The sequence below is a fragment of the Lipophrys pholis genome, assembly GCF_963383615.2.
Source record: "Lipophrys pholis genome assembly, chromosome: 3".
NCBI classification, from domain to species: Eukaryota; Metazoa; Chordata; class Actinopteri; order Blenniiformes; family Blenniidae; genus Lipophrys; species Lipophrys pholis.
In genome coordinates, this window is record NC_137627.1 from 885494 (window position 1) to 903042 (window position 17549).

The 17549-nt window shown below is 44.8% G+C and overlaps 1 protein-coding gene across 1 annotated transcript; it reads left to right on the forward strand.

The window, feature by feature from the left end:
- The first annotated feature begins 1256 nt into the window (after positions 1-1256).
- Positions 1257-15132, forward strand: LOC308107554 (A disintegrin and metalloproteinase with thrombospondin motifs 15-like). Its single transcript, XM_080459953.1, has 8 exons — positions 1257-2381; positions 6408-6540; positions 8408-8575; positions 9534-9817; positions 10183-10360; positions 10763-10938; positions 11677-11852; positions 12802-15132. The coding sequence occupies exons 1-8, from the start codon at positions 1467-1469 to the stop codon at positions 13574-13576; spliced, it is 2805 nt and encodes a 934-aa protein (XP_080316079.1). The 5' UTR covers positions 1257-1466; the 3' UTR covers positions 13577-15132.
- Positions 15133-17549: the final 2417 nt, after the last annotated feature.

Genomic DNA, 17549 nt, shown 5'->3' on the forward strand with positions numbered 1-17549 from the left:
AGCACCCACTAGTGGCCCAACATTAAAAGTACATTGTTTTCAGCTTGTCCGACTGTTAATGGAAACAACTTTTAGAATGTTGTTGTAAAACCAAATTTATATGGAACGAAAACGCACAATAATGAATTTTCAATTGAAACATTGTCGTGGAAACGAGACCTTAGACTTTGTCTCATTTTGCCTGAGAATAAAGAAATTCTTAGTAAAAATAGAATTAAACAGAATAGCTGCACTCCCAAAGAATGGAATTCAATTAATGATATTTTTAGTGTCTTGCTGTGAGACAATCAAAGTGCATGTTCTACGGAAGTACATGGGTTGCAAAAGTATTTTAAACCTACTGTTTTTGCACTTTCTTAACTAATTAAACTAACAGTGGTGAATGAATGGAATTGTGGTTGATGTTTTTTATATTTTCTTCTGATGAGCTGCTGGACAGTAGAATTTCTCTTCCGGGATTAATAAAGTGCTATCTATCTATCTATCTATCTATCTATCTATCTATCTATCTATCTATCTATCTATCTATCTATCTATCTATCTATCTATCTATCTATCTATCTATCTATCTATCTATCTATCTATCTATCTATCTATCTATCTATCTATCTATCTATCTAACAAATGTCTGCATTGCATAATCAGCCATTCTAGTACAAAATGAAATATGTTCATGTTTCATTTAATCTAATTTCACCTTAACAATAATGAACACCACTGCCAGTGAGCGCTGTGTCAGTCTGTTAGGAGTGCGTGGAGGATCACAGGGGTGAATTCAACTATTTGTGTTTCTATTTAAAAAGACGATGCGGAGGCAGAACTTAAAAGAGAAACTTATAAAAGTTCCACCATCAGCGGTGTCCCTGGTCTCTGACTCTAATGATCAGCTCCTGGCAGACCCCAGTAAGGATACGTTCATTGTAATCAGGTGTGTTATAATGTGTTGGACCCTTAAACATGCGGGGGCTCTGCAGCAGCCCGCAACTGAACTCCGCTCTCAAAGTGACCCATGTCAGCGTCTCCATCCATCTATCCTGGAGCTGAGTCAGGGCGGTGGGAGGGTGGGAGGGGTGTGATGCTCCGGTCGCACATGTTGTACAGCAACAATAATATTTGGAGAGTTACAAGTGGTTGCGGATTGCAGCGGCGACTCAAGGGAACCAATGAGCTCGCACTCGCGCCTACTCAGATTTCACTTGATAACCGCAGGACGGCGTTTACGCGCGCTTTAAATCGCAGCAGCACGGAGAAGTTGAAGTGCAGAGTGGAGACAGTGCAGGATGGGAAGGGAGCTGGGAGGAAGCGCGGGTGCATAGTATTTCTTTCTTTCTTTCCTTTCCTGACTTTTTGTTGTTGTTGTTGTTGTTTTGTTTTTTGAGTGAAGAGGAGCGGAGCTTGGTGCCGTTTACGCACAACTTCTGCACCGCAGGACTGTGCGCCGTGGACTCTCCCGAGCATGAGCAGAGATGGCCGTGAATGTGAATTCTCTCCTTCTCCTTGCACATTTCTTACTTTATTCGAGTCTGAGCCACGGCATGGAGGTGGATTTCTGCGTGCCTGTTCGCGTGGAGCAGAGGAAGCACGAGAGGCGTGCGCACGGGCGCGCAGAGCAGGTTGTGTTCAGAGTGAGCGCGTTCAATGAGGAGTTTTACCTGCATCTCACGCCCGATGTCAGCTTCCTTTCTGCAGGCAGCGTGCCGCCTGAGAGCGACCTCAGGGACTGCTTCTTCTCCGGGGACGTCAACGCGGACCGAGACTCTTTCGCAGCGCTCAGCCTCTGCAAAGGTCTACAGGGGGGCTTCTCCTACAATGGCACGGAGTATTTTATCAGCCCGACCGGGACTGAGGGCGCAGCTCCCGGATTTGGCAACTCTCTCCACAGGACGCACGCCATCCGCCGCCGGAGACGCGCAGATACCGAAGGCGGCTTCACCAACCGGTGCGCAGTTACACCTGACTCCAACTTCACCATCTCCCTGGAGAAGTACAAGTACATGAGCGAGCTGCAGGTCGACAGCTGGAGCGAAAGTGTGCTGAAATCCCTGGGTAGGTCTAAACGATTCGCCTCCATACCCCGGTTCGTGGAGGTGCTGGTGGTGGCGGATGAGTCCATGGCCAAATTCCACGGGGACGACCTGAAGCACTACGTCCTGACCCTGATGTCCGTGGCGGCTCGGCTCTACAAGCACCCCAGCATCCTCAACTCCATCAACCTGGTGGTTGTGGACTTCATGGTGCTGAGCGAGGCAGACAAGGGGCCCAAGGTGTCCAGCAACGCAGCGCTGACTCTGCGCAACTTCTGCTCCTGGCAGAAGAAGCTGAACAAACACAGCGACAAGCAGCCGGAGTACTGGGACACCGCCATCCTCTTCACCAGACAGGTAAGAGGTCAGAGGTCAGAGGCAGCGCACAGCTTGATGCAGAACTGCCACAAAGGATTTCTTCACCAAATTCAGATTATTTTTGTGCCTTTTTTTATTTTTTATTAATTAATTAATTAATTAAAAACAAATTTTTTTTTTAGTTTTTTCCTCGAAATCAAGACTTTTTCTCAAATTTAGTGCTTTTTTCTGGAAGGTTTTTGATAAAAACATAAATGAAAACGTTTTATCTGCATAATAAACAAAGAAACTCGTGCATTGTCAGCAACTTGTCTGCTAGTTGTACACTGAGTCTGTCCATTATGATTCGAAGCGAACATGGAGAAGGAAAGGAGGTAAATCATGTTGTTAAAAACCCTTATGGGGTGCAATGGTGCAGATCCTGTCAAATCTTTTTAATAGGTCCTATTGATGCTTGGATACTCCAGACAAGTGAATAATAATAAAAAAGATTAAATCATAAGCAAACCTGAAAAAAAAGCACATTTCTGTGTTCGGTGGGTAAAGATGCTGCAAAATCTCATTGTTATTGTTTCTTGCAAGAATCGGATTATTAGTGGGAACCAGTCGTGTTAAAGTAAAAACATACAATAGGTTGGTCTTCTGTCAATATGAATGTCTGTGTACTCACCATTGTTAAAGTTTTTTAAGAGTAGTGCTCTCTGCCAAACCAAACCAAAGCCCCCTGTAGTGGTCCAACATGAAAACTACACCGTCTTCAGACTGTTGTCATGGAAACGTAAAACTTTTCTGAAACGAAAACGCTAAAACGAGGTATTTTCACTTGAAGATTTGTCGTGTAAATGAGGCATTAGATCGTGGATTAGGCAGTAAAAACCTGATTCGTATGAACTCAAAGCTTCATAAGAGCGCAGTCAGATTTCAAACACCTCTCCACTGTCTGAAGCTTTCCGCCTGGTCTCAGGTGTCCCAGCCTTCATTGTGCCCACCACAGCTGTAAAACACCATTTCCCTACAGCTCACCATTCCAACCTCTCTGATCTCTGCTTATCACTCCTGCCTGCTTTCCATTAAGCCCCCTTCTGGCTCTGACACACAGCCTCCCTGCTTCACTGCATAGCAACACACAACAACACTCCCAGGTTAGAAATGAGTGGAGAACCAGCGCCGTGCTGGGAAAGAGCCCTTCTTTACACTGCAGGCTCTTGCATATAGGAAAGTCCAGCTCGGGTGTTGTTGTCCTTGAAGGACACAATGAGAGCAGCTGCTGCATTGGAAAAACTCTCGTAATGAAAAAAATCCTGGAAGGTTCTGGAGAGTAAGTGGTGTGGAGTACACATGGCTGGCAGGAGGGCGCTGCTGGCATCGCCGGGCTCTGCTGCAACTCTGGGTTACCAAGGTCATGTTTACTTTGAAGAAAGAGCACATGAGAGACAATCCCTAACTGGGACCGGAAGAGAGGTTAATATGTTTGAGACACAGAGGACAGTGACCATGAAAGAGTCCATTATTCCAATAATAATAATGAGTCCTTCCAGTGGGAGTCCAGAGTCACATCGGTACAGTCGTGCATTCCGGTTTTTCAAAACAGCATGGATGTGTCCTTAAAAGCTGTTCTTGTTCTTTATGAGCTTAAATTTAATGTTGTATGCTTCATTCCCAAGAGCAACTTCAGTACACAACAATAGTACACTTTTTATAATTGTTTGGCTGCTCATCCGACCTATACGAAGTGACTTATCTGAAACATACAATGTGTGGCCACTAGAGGTCTCTGTACAACAACAGAAAGCTGCTACCGTACCACAGAAGAACCTCCATTACTACTGTAGTTGACTGACAGAGGAAGATTAATTTCTCCACAAAGAAAACTGCAAACGCCAGAATTTAAAGTGAAAATAGAAAGAAGAAAGGAAGTCGTGAAGAATTTTCATGCAGTTTGTTTCTGAATGACAAAGTTTGTTGTGTCACATCTGGGACTGTGTGCCTCTAATCCCAATCATAGTTCTGAGAATAGTAAAAGCACCATCTCTAGTTTAGCTCATCACTTAGCAGCAAAGCTCTTCTAGGAGGCAAGAGCACTTTGGTCCTGACGTCCATCAATCCTGAGGGTTAACCTGGTTATTGAACTCTGTGGTCACCTTCAACTTGAACCCCAACCACTGCTGTTATTACGGTTCTCTCTTCCTTCTGTTTCAAGGAAGGTGATCTGACAATTCCACCGCACTGACCAAAGCTTCTATATGAGCGTATGTTTCAGGAGAAACTTTGACGAGCACAAGTTTGGAGAGTTTTGCCTTTAATCGAATCATCTCATAGTCAGCGTGTGGGATTGCCAATAGCCAAAGCAATGGCAGAGTAAGCGAGGCAGTGGGGGGTAATCAGTCTAAAGTTGGGTAAACTAAACCAGGCGATGGCTGGAGCAGCCAGATTTGTTCCATCACATGAGCCAGACGTGGAGCCGCTGTTGACTTGATGATTTTTCCACTTTTGTGACTCTAACTTTAGTCATTTTGCCCTTAAATATGATGTAATGTTGAAATATGGCAAAATTCAATTTACTGTAAACCGAAAACATTTTATTTTAGAAGTATTGGATTCACTTCATCTTGGAACATTTGCAGATGCCAACACCAGGTTACCAATCAGCACAAGCCGACCCAGAGCCCCTCGCCTGTTTAAATGGATTTCACTTACACGGTGCGTTTCCCACTGCTTGAGCAGCCCCATAGTGCTTTACAATCAGAAAAACTGTTCCAAGGGAAAATGCATAATTTTCATTGTGTGGGCTGGAAGACACTGAAAACTTTTTTGAAAATGGCTCCGAAGGTGGAATTTGTTGGAAACGGTCAGGTGCCGTCTACTCGAGATGCTCGAGTGATTCCAAAAAGATATAAGGCAAAAAAAGAAAAATACAACATCTTCACTGTCGCATTTCGTAGTGTGGCACCAATACCACTTTTTTAAAGGACAAGTACAAGTACGACTGCTAACCTTTAGCTACTTGCCGATTCCAAGTACTGATAAGTACTTATTATCTGCTATAAAGCCCAATTCATACACCATATGCAAACGATATGCGAAGGCTATGCATTGATGCTTTGCACAGCGTGAGTCGGTACTACGCACCTCGCCAGCAGCATTATATTCTCCTGTCCACGCAGGGCAGTGTGTAGCGTCTATCTTGGTACTGCAGACCGAGCTCACTCTGCCCCGCCACGCTCTCCAGCTCGCTGTTAATGAGTGTATCAGTCATACTTTACTCATGTTTAGCATGTAGCATCCCTGGTGTGTTAGTCCTGGAACTCATTTGCATGTAGCATGTAGCATGTAGCACGGCTCGGAGTCGCAATTAAACTAATAACAGACATCGGGCTAACTCTGCTGGTCCAAATGTCTGATGGTTAAGTTTCTGGTGTTGTACGAACTGGGTTTCACCTCCTCTTGAACATAATTTACAGTCGGTCTTACTTTTGTGATTCTCATTAACTCGTGCTTTCTTATCTACCTGCGGGTAACATTGCTGATGTAAGCCTTCTAGTAACACCTGTCGGGTTGTATCAGGAAGCTCTCACGCGTACGAGCATCCCGTGTAGTATTGGACCGGATTCCCATAGTGCTGTCAGCATCAGCACATCACCAGTATCATTTTCACATAATAAATGATTCAAATGATTCTTAGTCTCTATTTGAAGAAAAAACCTTGGTGGCATTGGCCTGAGAGGAACACGTCAGCAGGTCAGTAGGAAGAATAAATGAAGAAGAATCAGTGATGGTGGTTCATGTTGACTGGAGCAGTGTGTCGCAGGTATATTGTTTCCGCTTTAAAAAAGAGAAATCCCCCAGAGGAAGTCTGTGGCGGCCCAATCTCTCCTGACCCTCTGCCTCGGTGTATGTTAAGAAGAGAGAACAAGCAAAGCTCAGTCCCACATGCTTTGAATTAGTGATTGTTCACGGTCTGGAAACACAAAACATGTTCAGAACATGGCTGGAGTCCAATCAGAATCTGCAGCCTTTCAGTTAGAAACACTGCTTTTTATGTGACGTGTCTCTCTGGACCAACAGGACCTTTGCGGGGCCACGACCTGCGACACGCTGGGGATGGCCGACGTCGGGACCATGTGCGACCCGAAGAGAAGCTGCTCCGTCATCGAGGATGATGGCTTACCCTCAGCCTTCACCACCGCTCACGAACTTGGTAAGAACACTTGCAAAGTGCATTTACGAAATCTGTTCCTAGACATTTGGCAGGGGAGGGAGACGCGCTCGAGCTGCTTATAAACCTGAACTTTAAAGGCCAAAGGAATGGAGCAGATAGGTTTGATGGACATACTCTATAGATGCCTAATGGCCTGAGGGCTCTCCAACTTCCTGCTATCCCTCCATCTGCAGATCTCCTTATTAGTCCTGCAGCGTTTCACTCATACAAGCTTTTTAATTGCGTTCACCCGATGTTCTGTCCGAGAATCAGTCTGTCTGATGAGTGTCAGCGGGCAGAAGGAGAGCCAGCCGGTCTCTGGGTCTCACAGGCTGAAAGCTGTGATGTTCAGCAGAGCAGCTGAACGGTGTAACTCCACACTGGCAGCTGCAACCGGCAAGTGAGAGATAACGTTTGAAAAATCCAAAGTATTTCCCATGATATCATAAAATAACATCTCCGACTGCCCAGCACTCCAAGTGAATGAACTTCCTTTTACTTTGTCTGTTGATGTAAAACCTCCGCAGTGTTTAGGAGACACTCCGGGCTTGATTTATTACGTTCCTGTATGAGGCATGCTTGATTGCATGTTCATGCAACAAGATTGTGCTTTAAGCAGTTTGCAGCTGATCAAGCAAGAACAATACCATGAGTGCTATCGCATGCAAACAGGATTCAAATGAAAGCATTAGAACGGTTCTTGTGAGAACAATCTGCTGAAAACCTGATGGAGTGGCTGGACATGTTGGTGGAAGGAGTTCATGTTAACCATAACAATATGATTTGCAATAAGCACTTCTATCGATGATGTTAACGTCTTGAGATTTGCTCTTTGAAATAACTCTTTCCTTTGACCCTGGTTTACACGAGCTGTGACTTGTTTGTGTTTTTCTTTACATTTGACTGGACATTTTTCTGAGGTTTTTGTGCTTTGCTCTTTACAATTTGTATATTTCTAATTCCATATTACGATAACAAGCCCTAAAACAAAGAGACACATTTGTTCATTCTATACTGATCTCAGCCTTCATTTTCCAGAAATTTCAAAACTTTTTCCCGTCTTTGATATTTTAAAAATAAAAGAAAGAGTTGATGTTGTTTCAAGACCATTGACAGTTGCCAGATTCTCCACGATAACTCGTTCATGGCAGGGACATACGTGGAATTGTTCACTTTAACAGTGTTAAGCCTGTAGTTGATTGGTCCTTCACCTTGTGTTGTCAGTCGTAGCAACCAGCCGCTGCGATCCAGACTGGGATTGGGTGGATGTAGGTGTTGGATGGGCAGAGAGATGTTAGACATTGTGAAGACCCTTAGGGATGATGCTGATAATGAGTGGTTAAGAGGACCGTTATACTAAAGCAGAACTTGTGCCTGGAACCAGACGATCAGCCCCCGAGGTCCCTGGAGAGGCATCAGTTTACACCAGTCCCATATAAGTCAAGCAATTACACAATTTCCCCTTCAAAACAAGCCAGTTCGATGATTGAACATGTTAAAAACCACAGTTTGTGTTGTTTCTCCCTTTGGAAGGTACGACTGGAGCGTATTTATGGGATGAAATGATTTCCTTGGGAACTACATGAATTCCCCTGTCAGGCCCGGTTTCGTTCATGGACTCACGCCATGTTCTACGTTCCCATGCACAGCTGCATTCCTGTCTGCTATGACATCATCTTCAGTCTGCGCTCATCTAGTTTTGCCTTCTGTGTGTTGTGACATCTGGTCCAAAGCTTCTTATTACATGAATATTTTCATATGTCTCTGTCATCATCGCGGTGTCGCTGTATCGACCCAGGAGCTTTAATGTCGGGGGGAACCACTGGACTCTCGCAATGACGTGACCCTTGTGTCTCCCCCTCCCCAGGCCACGTCTTCAACATGCCCCACGACAACGTGAAGGCATGCGAGGAGGTGTTTGGGAGACTGAAGGATAATCACATGATGTCTCCCACGCTGATTCAGATCGACAGGAGCCGACCCTGGTCTGTGTGCAGTGCTGCCATCATTACTGAGTTCCTGGACAGAGGTCATGGTTAGTAAACACTTCAGACCTCCTCTAATGTTGTCCAGGTTTCATCATGCAGCTCTCAGCTGGAAACAATCTGAATGGTACACCAAAAACAGACCCAAGACCTTTAGCTCCATCACGGTAAATGTTCTTTCGAACAGGTAATAGAGTAATGTCACTACTTTTTAAAATAAAAAACAACTACAAAAAATACAACTGATCAATAACGAACTGATGACACCAAACTTTGTACATGACCGCATAAACATCTTCCCTACTGTGACGCATGGCGGTGGCATCATCATGCAGCGAGGATGCCCTTTAGCAGCAGATCCTAGAAGGCTTGGAAAGACAGAAAAACATCTTGCAGGAAAACTTGATTCATCTGCAAAAGAACAATCTTTTCTTATGTTTTCTTCCCCCCATCAGGACAAGGACTTGAAGCAGACATCAAAAGCTTTACTGGTGTATTAACCCTTTCAGAACTAATGCGCTAATGGTGTCAAAATGATTGAGGCATTGAAGTGCAAGCAAGCAAGCAGCGCTATTTATAAAGTACTTTAACTCAAGCGCAGTGGACCAAAGCATTTTGCAATAGAATAAATAAGGTATAACTCAATAAAACCTCACTCCACCCATATATATTGATATATATGAACCATTTAATACTTGCCAGACTGAGAACTCTGGTTCTTTATGCCACACTCGTTAAATGTCAACTGGTTTAGAATCAAGCCACCAGAAGTGTCTTTGTACTTTTATGAGACCGTATAGGAATAAAGAATGTAGAAACTATAATAGTGCTGCTGTAACCATCTCAAATTAATTGGATCAGTCAATTGAAGAAGCCACATTCAATTGCTGTGAGACGCATCCTACCTGGACCAGCGATAACCTGCACAGACATGCTGCCATAAGTTTTACTTGTTGGCTGATTAGCTGCAGCCTGACTGTTTGCAGTCTTGTTTGTTTGTTCCTGCAGGTGACTGTCTGCTGGACCAGCCTCAGAAGCAACTGTCTCTGCTGGACCACCTGCCCGGCTCCAGCTACAGCCTGCACCGCCAGTGTGAGCTTGCCTTTGGTTCGGGCTCCAAACCCTGTCCTTACATGCAGCCTTGCTCCAAGCTGTGGTGCACCGGGAAGGCCCGCGGACAGCTGGTCTGCCAGACCCGGCACTTCCCTTGGGCGGACGGCACGACCTGTGGCACCAGCAAGGTCTGCTACCGGGGGGCTTGTGTGGACAAGAACAGCACCATGCAGGCGAAGGTGAGGGAGTGTAGCCAGAGAGCACCGTCCTGTTGGGCCGATTGAGGGAACTCTTTACACGGCAACGATTTTCAAGTGAAAACACAAAAGTTCTGTTGCGTTTTGAGTTTCCGTTTACACGAAAATTGTAGTCAGTCACAAAACTTGTGTTTTTGGAAACACTCCATCCTCGTGCAGACGGGTAAAGCCAACCCTTTCTGGAAATGAATCATTTTCAGGGTTTCTGCCGTTTCCGTGTAATTATCATTTTCAGAACGTTGCCGTGGAAATGAAAAAACGTTCTGAATCAAAAATGTAAATATGATGCGTTTTTACTTGAAACCTTGCGTGACCGGCGCCTGACAAAGACTTTGTCATTGTCTCAGGTGGATGGCCGCTGGGGCAAGTGGGGTGCTTTTGGAGAATGTTCCAGGAGTTGTGGTGGAGGAGTCCAGCTCGCTAAGAGAGCGTGTGATAACCCGGCGCCCGAGAACGGAGGAAAATACTGCTATGGCCTTCGCATAAAGTACCGCTCCTGCAACCTCAACCCTTGTCCTGAAACAGGTGAGCACCATTTGATGTGAAGAGGTAGAGTTGTCAAATAAAGTGGATCGATCGAGCGCCTCTCCCAGATAACTTTCGATGTCTCAGGGCTCGTCAATATAACGGAATATTTCCTATCTCTACCACATAAATGCAGCAAATAAGGAGTTTTCTTTTTCATTTCAGTGATTTACAGCCAGACTATGCATATGAAGTATTAAAATAATCATATGATTCAATAGATTTCAATAGATAGGTTTGTCAGGTTTGTTGTTTATGGTTATTTTTAAAATTTGATTTATAATGATACAATTTCTATGAAGCACAAACGTATATTGTACATATGGATATCGCGATGATTTGATATATCTTGTGCGGTTCTAGTGTTTGCTGATCTGATTTGAATGGTTTTGTCCTCTTTAGCTCAGAGCTTCCGTGAGGAGCAGTGTGAGGCGTTCAATGGCTTGAACCTGAACACCAACCGACTCGGCTCCTCTGTAGTTTGGGTCCCGAAATATTCCGGCATTTCTCCCAAAGACAAATGCAAGCTGATCTGCCGAGCCAACGGGACCGGGTACTTCTACGTCCTCGCTCCAAAGGTATGCTGAACCACTCCTCCTCCAAAACTCACCATCTGACTCTATCGTCATGAAGTAGAGCAACACCAGGGAGTTGTGAAAAGTTCTCAACAAATGAAATGTTGATTTCTTTCACATTACCAGGAAACTGTAATTAGCCAGCCATCTGGAAGCTGGTACACATGATAATTAGTAGCTTTGGTGTGAATGATACACGGGGCAGCGACGTCAGCTTTCATTATGCTGCTGTGAATGAAAAATCAAAGCTCATTCTCTTAATATTCGGAACCAAATGGCTTCCTAATGTAACCTGAGCTGCGTGTTCGTGAGCAGCCCATCCATCATGAGTCAGACTCCTGTTGGGGTGCAGATGAAGGTTTGCTTCTTGGGCAATTTGGCCCAATGTGAGAGCCGATGGCTGGTTCTATCAGCAACACGGCAATGCCAGGTCAAGTGTTGCTGGCTGCCGAGGACATGTGGAGTGGTGGGAAAGGGAAACACACAGGGACAGTGTCACCTCACAGCTGTGTTCTGTCAGCAACTATTTATGCAATCAGCTAAGAAACAAAGCTCGGAGCAGAAATACAAGCCAGCGTCTCGTTTACACTAAAGGACACTGCACAGTCCCTCTTTCTACTTCTGGTTTTCGAGTAACGGGGTTCTTTCTTCAGATTTTATTGCAGGATTTAAGAAAACACCGCCTCCCACTGGATATGAGTCTGATTGACTGTTCCTCTACATGTCTGTCTTTTGTGGCAGGTTGTGGATGGGACGCCCTGCTCTCCGGACACCTCGGCTGTGTGCGTGCAGGGAAAGTGCATCAAGGCGGGCTGCGACGGCAAGCTGGACTCCAACAAGAAGTTTGACAAGTGTGGCGTGTGTGGCGGGGACAATCAGGGCTGCAGAAAGGTCTCAGGAATGTTCACCAAGCCCATGTGAGTAGTTCGGGGATGTGTCTTTTTTGCATGAATCACTATCAGGTGGAAACTGTTTTTTTTCTGATACAGTTTTTCTCCATAGTGTTTCAACAGGAGATGTACTTAGTGTGTTCAGTCAATCACATAACACTATTACATATGGACTTCATATATAGCGATGCACCAATACCACTTTTATATAGAACGAGTATGAGTAACAACCTTCAGCTACTTGACAATCTAGAGTACCGACGCAAGTCCTTATTAAATCCCATTATTTATACTCCATATGCAAATGATACACAAAGGAGATGCCATGCTTACGACATCGTTTTCAAACCGTTGCTGTGGAAACGTGAAACTTTTCTGAAATGAAAACCCAAATGCGAAATGTCGTGTCTTAGCAAAGCTTTAGCCAGGTTCTCATTGTGACTCTGGCCTAAAAAGTTCTGACCATGCAACAGTGTTCATGTTCTGTCTTGCCTGGGTTGAAATGAACTACCAACACAATCACTTCTTTGACCTCAACATCCTGCCGTCAGCCTCTGGCCGGACATATCCTGGACTTCCAGGATATGTCAAGACAAGAGGGAAAGTGTGCCAAATAGTTTTCTCCCTACACAGTTTCCTGACCTCTTTTAACTGTATGAAGGTTTTTCTATGGTGCATGCACCATTGTAGTGGATTTACATACTGTATGCACTCAAGTGTTTGATTGGTTTAGAAATCTGCTAGTTTCATATTTCAACTGAAGCGCCAGAGTTCATCCTAGTTTGTTTTCAGTTTGCTGGCGGCTGTGTAGCACAGCTCTAGTTGCAGCCCTCATTCGTCCTCAGATTCATGGTTGGGTTTACATGTCAGGGAAGATTAGTGAGATTCTCACCGGACATCCTGATGCAAATACTGATTTTGAAGAAACGTTTGAACAGCGTCATTAATATCTGACACCTCCACTTCTCTTTTTCAGTCATGGCTACAACTTTGTGGTGATGCTTCCTGCTGGGGCCTCCAACATTGACATTCGACAGCGTGGCTACCGGGGAATCGCCAGCGATGAGAACTACTTAGCTGTGAAGAACCGTCACGGCAAATACCTCCTGAACGGAAACTACGTGGTGTCAGCGGTGGAGCGCGACCTGCTGGTGAAGGGCAGTCTGCTGCGCTACAGTGGGACCTCCACATCTGTGGAGATTCTTCAGGCCACCAGGCCCCTGGAGGAGCCTTTAACCGTGGAGGTGCTCTCGGTGGGGAAGATGACTCCTCCCAGGGTGCGCTACTCCTTCTACATCTCGAAGGAGAGCAAGGAGGAGAAAATGCTGCGCAAAGAGGAGAAGGGCCACAAAGCTCACAACAGCGTCCTGTCCGACAGCAACAAGATCCAATTGAAGCAGATGATGGGGAAGAGGCCGGGGAGTCACTGGGTGACGGGAGGGTGGGAGTCCTGCTCGGTGACATGTGGGAACGGTCTGCAGAAGAGGCTGGTGCAGTGTCAGAACCTGGAGGGGCGTCCTGCGGTGGACTGCGACAGCGCCGACCGGCCTGTATCTGTGAGACCATGCGGGGATCCGTGTCCTGTGTGGGACGCCGGGACCTGGTCTCATTGTTCCAAATCCTGCGGGAGGGGCTTTAAGAGGCGGCCAGTGCGCTGCATGACTGAGAATGGCCTGAATCTGCCCAGAGACCACTGTTCTGGGAGGAGGAAGCCTCAGGAACTGGACCTTTGCAACCTGAAGCCGTGTTAGAGGACACAACCAGCCTGGGTGTGTCTGAACATATTGACACCAGGAGGAGGAACCTTCAGACCAAAATCAGCAACGATGTGCTGAACAAAGTGCAAAAAACACTCAAATGTTGCCCAATTGTGTCTGAAGAGGCTGCAACAAAGAAAGCCAATGGAAACGGAGAGGGTCTTCCTCCATTGTCTGAAATACCAGACGCTTGTTTACCTGAGACAAAAGATGGACAGCTGCTTTCTTGTAAAGTGTCAAAGCAGCTTTGGCATGTTTTCACTTGTGGCTACTCTACCTCTACTAGGACACAAAGCCGGGGCTCTCTCAGATGTGGAATTGCTGTTTAGAGCGACAGTCATCCCCCAAAAGTCGCTTCACTATCAGAAAAAGACCCCGGAACCCGGGTGAAGGAGGGATATTGTATGTGTACCGTCTGGTTCCTCGGAACTGCCCGGTCAGCTGGTTCAGCAAAGCTGCACCAGGTGAGATTTCACAGCAAAGAACAAAAAAGTTAATGCTCACACTGCTGTGAAATGTCTCTCCTGTAAACCATCAGTAGCTGCTCTAGTCATTGAGGAACTAATCAAAATGTGAAACATGGTACTGTATCTGCTCCATTTCTCTGCCACAGGAACTGGTCCTCATGGTGGAGTTAGCATCGTTGCACTTGTGGTTCCCCGAGTAATTTCATATTCAAATAGTTTTTCTGAGTCAATACCTTGAAAGAAAGTCTGTGTTTAACACAGAATATAAACTTGAGATATATCAGTCAGTCGGTTGGTCGGTCGGTCGGTCGGTCGGTCGGTCGGTCGGTCGGTCGGTCGGTCGGTCGGTCGGTCGGTCGGTCGGTCGGTCGGTCGGTCGGTCGGTCAGTCAGTCAGTCAGTGAGTCAGTGAGTCAGTCAGTGATGGTGTTTCAAGCTTTACAATCTAAAAAGTAGGGATGCACCGATACCATTTCCTTAAAGGATGGGTAGAAGCTGATTGCCGATACAGAGAACTGATAAGAGTGTTTATTAAATGTCATTTCGTCTAACTCTTACTCCATATGCAAATGATGTGTTGCGTCGATGCTACGTTCACCTCCAACAGCTTTGAAGGTTCCAGTATCCGTCTACAGTACTCATAGGGCAGTGTGTAGTGTCTATATATGTACTGTGCAATAAGTATTGTAGACTGTAGAATCGACTGTACACTCCTAGAGCATGTAGCCTCACTGGTGTGTGAGCTCCAAAACTCCTTAGCATGTAGCATGTAGCATGGCTTGACACTACTGGATCCACGGAGCAGTTCACTCATCAGTGACATCAGGTTAACTCTGCTGGTCCAAATGTCAGTACTCAATAAGTTGTTAGTGATGTACAAACTCGCTTTTACCTCCTCTTGGCAGAAATATTAAAGAATCAAACTGCGGGCATTGCTTGTATCGGTCCGTACAGTACCAGACCCGATACTGGTATCGTATCTGTGCATCCCTATTAAAAAGGCTGCTAATGTGTGGCTTCAGGATTTACTAGATTTTGAACCAATAATAGAACCAATGTTTAATTTTTTAAAGGGGTGGAGATTTTAATCAAAAAATTTAAATAAATTAGTCTTCCCTAAAATGTTCAAGGTTTCATCCCTGTGCAGTAAAAATCCTTGAAGATTTTGACTTTACTGGCCCATTAACTGTTTATTCAAGGAATCCCTCCAACTGTTTGGACCAATCACCAACATATTCATATATTTAACCGTACTGTCCACTTGATTGCACAACTCTATTCTCAAACCGCTGTGGAATTCACGTTAATTTACTTATTATTGCAAAACACAACACTTTTTAATATGACCCAATGGTCGTTTTTGATCCATTGCATCAAGTGTCACATTGAGAATTTGGGCAGAATTGAACTTTTCCCTTTATGAGTCTGTTATATAAGCAGAAACGCTCATTTCACAGTCCATTATTTCAATTTCAAGCCAATATTGAATCATAAAAATGACGTGGCAGTGATATCAAGCATTCCGAGTTTATAGTTTTTCCATGGTCACAAAGAGAAGGAATTTTCTACAAGTGATATAAATCTGATTATACGTTGGAAGGTCAGTGGTGGTGAAGTCATGTTTGAGTGTAACGCGTTAGAGACAAGCCCTGAAACAACTGACGCTCTTGGTTGTTCGCTCTCTTTGTCGATCATTAGCACTTCCAAAGATTGTGTTGCTCTCCAAAAGTCATCAAAGTGGCGTTCAAATGTTTATGTGGTCTGTAAGATCACAACTGACGAGTATCTTTCATGTTTATTGGCCAGTAAATTTTATCATCTGTGACAATCCAGAAACCCGTGGAGACATACCGACGGCTTTCTGACCAGGGAACCACGCTAATGCTAACGTACCTGTTCAACCTTCAGCTGTAAATAATGTGATGAGCTTTACACATCATCAAAACCACACTTTCAAGTGTATATCCTACATACTTGATGAAGTATTACGAAATTACAATCAAAGAATCCCCATCTGGTAACCAAAATCTTGCCGACGTGTAGAAGAGTACTTCCCTGTCTCCTGTGGTCTGTGTGTGCGGCAGTGGTGACGTGTCTGTGTCTCTTCTATATGAAACAAAGCAAAGCTCAGCCGTTTGTTCTACTTTGCCAAAGCGCCTAAACGAGGGACGCACCGATACTGCATTTTAAAATAACAAGTAATATTAAAGAATCTCCAACACGTTACTGACGCCACATAATACTCGCCGGGTTGTATCGGGGACCTTTCACAAGTACGAGTACTCCGGGCAGTATCGGTGCACCCCGAAGTTTAAACCCTCAACAGAGCCTTAGTGATAGTAAATATAACCTACCTGCATGAGTCGGACAGAAGCATGGCGGCGTCAGAGCTCAGCCCAGTCACCGTCAAACCTAAAGCAAAACAATCAGCTTGTAAAGAACCGAAGTGATTGAGACTTAACAAGTTAGAGCTTCTGGTAATTCGTTGAAACAACTGAGGACGTCTCTGTACTCTTGAATTCAATTGCATTTTCTTACATGTAAAAAGGATTTCCTCTTTTATGAGTTAGTGTATTCAGGTAAATGTAAAATCCTTACCTATAACGTTAATATTTTCTAACGATCTACCAGATTGTTGAAGTTTGTCGTGTTATTCATTAAATCATGAGCTACTTTTTAAGATAGATTTCCTGAAAAGGCACCAAGTATCCACTTTAAATTCCTAAAAAGTTTTAGTGGCTCCATCCATCATTTTTACTGCTTTGTCTGCTCGGGGTTGTGGTGAAAATGTGGAGCTCTAACATTCCTTCACTTCCTTGACTTCCTTGACTTCCTTGACTTCCTTGACTTCCTTGGTTCATCTTGGTACCTCTGGGAGGGACGCAGACTGACGAGCCCGAGTCTTTTCATTCTGAAGCTGCAGCTACTTCAAGCCCCGTTTTCACCACGTTTCAATGAAAACTCATAATGGTGCGTTTTCATTTCAGAAAGGTTTTGCGTTCGCACGGCACCATTCTGCAAACATTGTCAGCTTTAATGAACGCAGACGTACGCGCTTGCAGAGAAAAATACGCTATAAACATTAACAATGGAAGAAGACGGACAGTGAGATTCTTATCACATAGACTGAACTCTAAAACTACCAAGTCCCAGGAGAACATGGAGTCATGACACTCTGGAGGCAAACGTCGTTGTTGTTGTCCGTCTACTGAGCATGTGCAGAAGATATGTTTACTGAGGTTATGGTGCGTGCACAGTCCCTGCATCTCTGTCATTTACAAGGAGACGGGGCAGGAGCATTTTCAAATAATTACATTTTCTCCCATTTCCATGGACTCTGAGTGTTTTCGAAAAGTCACATTTTCCGTGGCTCCGAGCTCTGTGGCGTGAAAACAAACATTTCTGTTGAAATCGTAAACGAGGCCTGAGATGCTCATAGGTGTGATGTCCTGTGTCACACTGGCAACATGTCCATACCTTCCATACCTTCCATACCTTCCA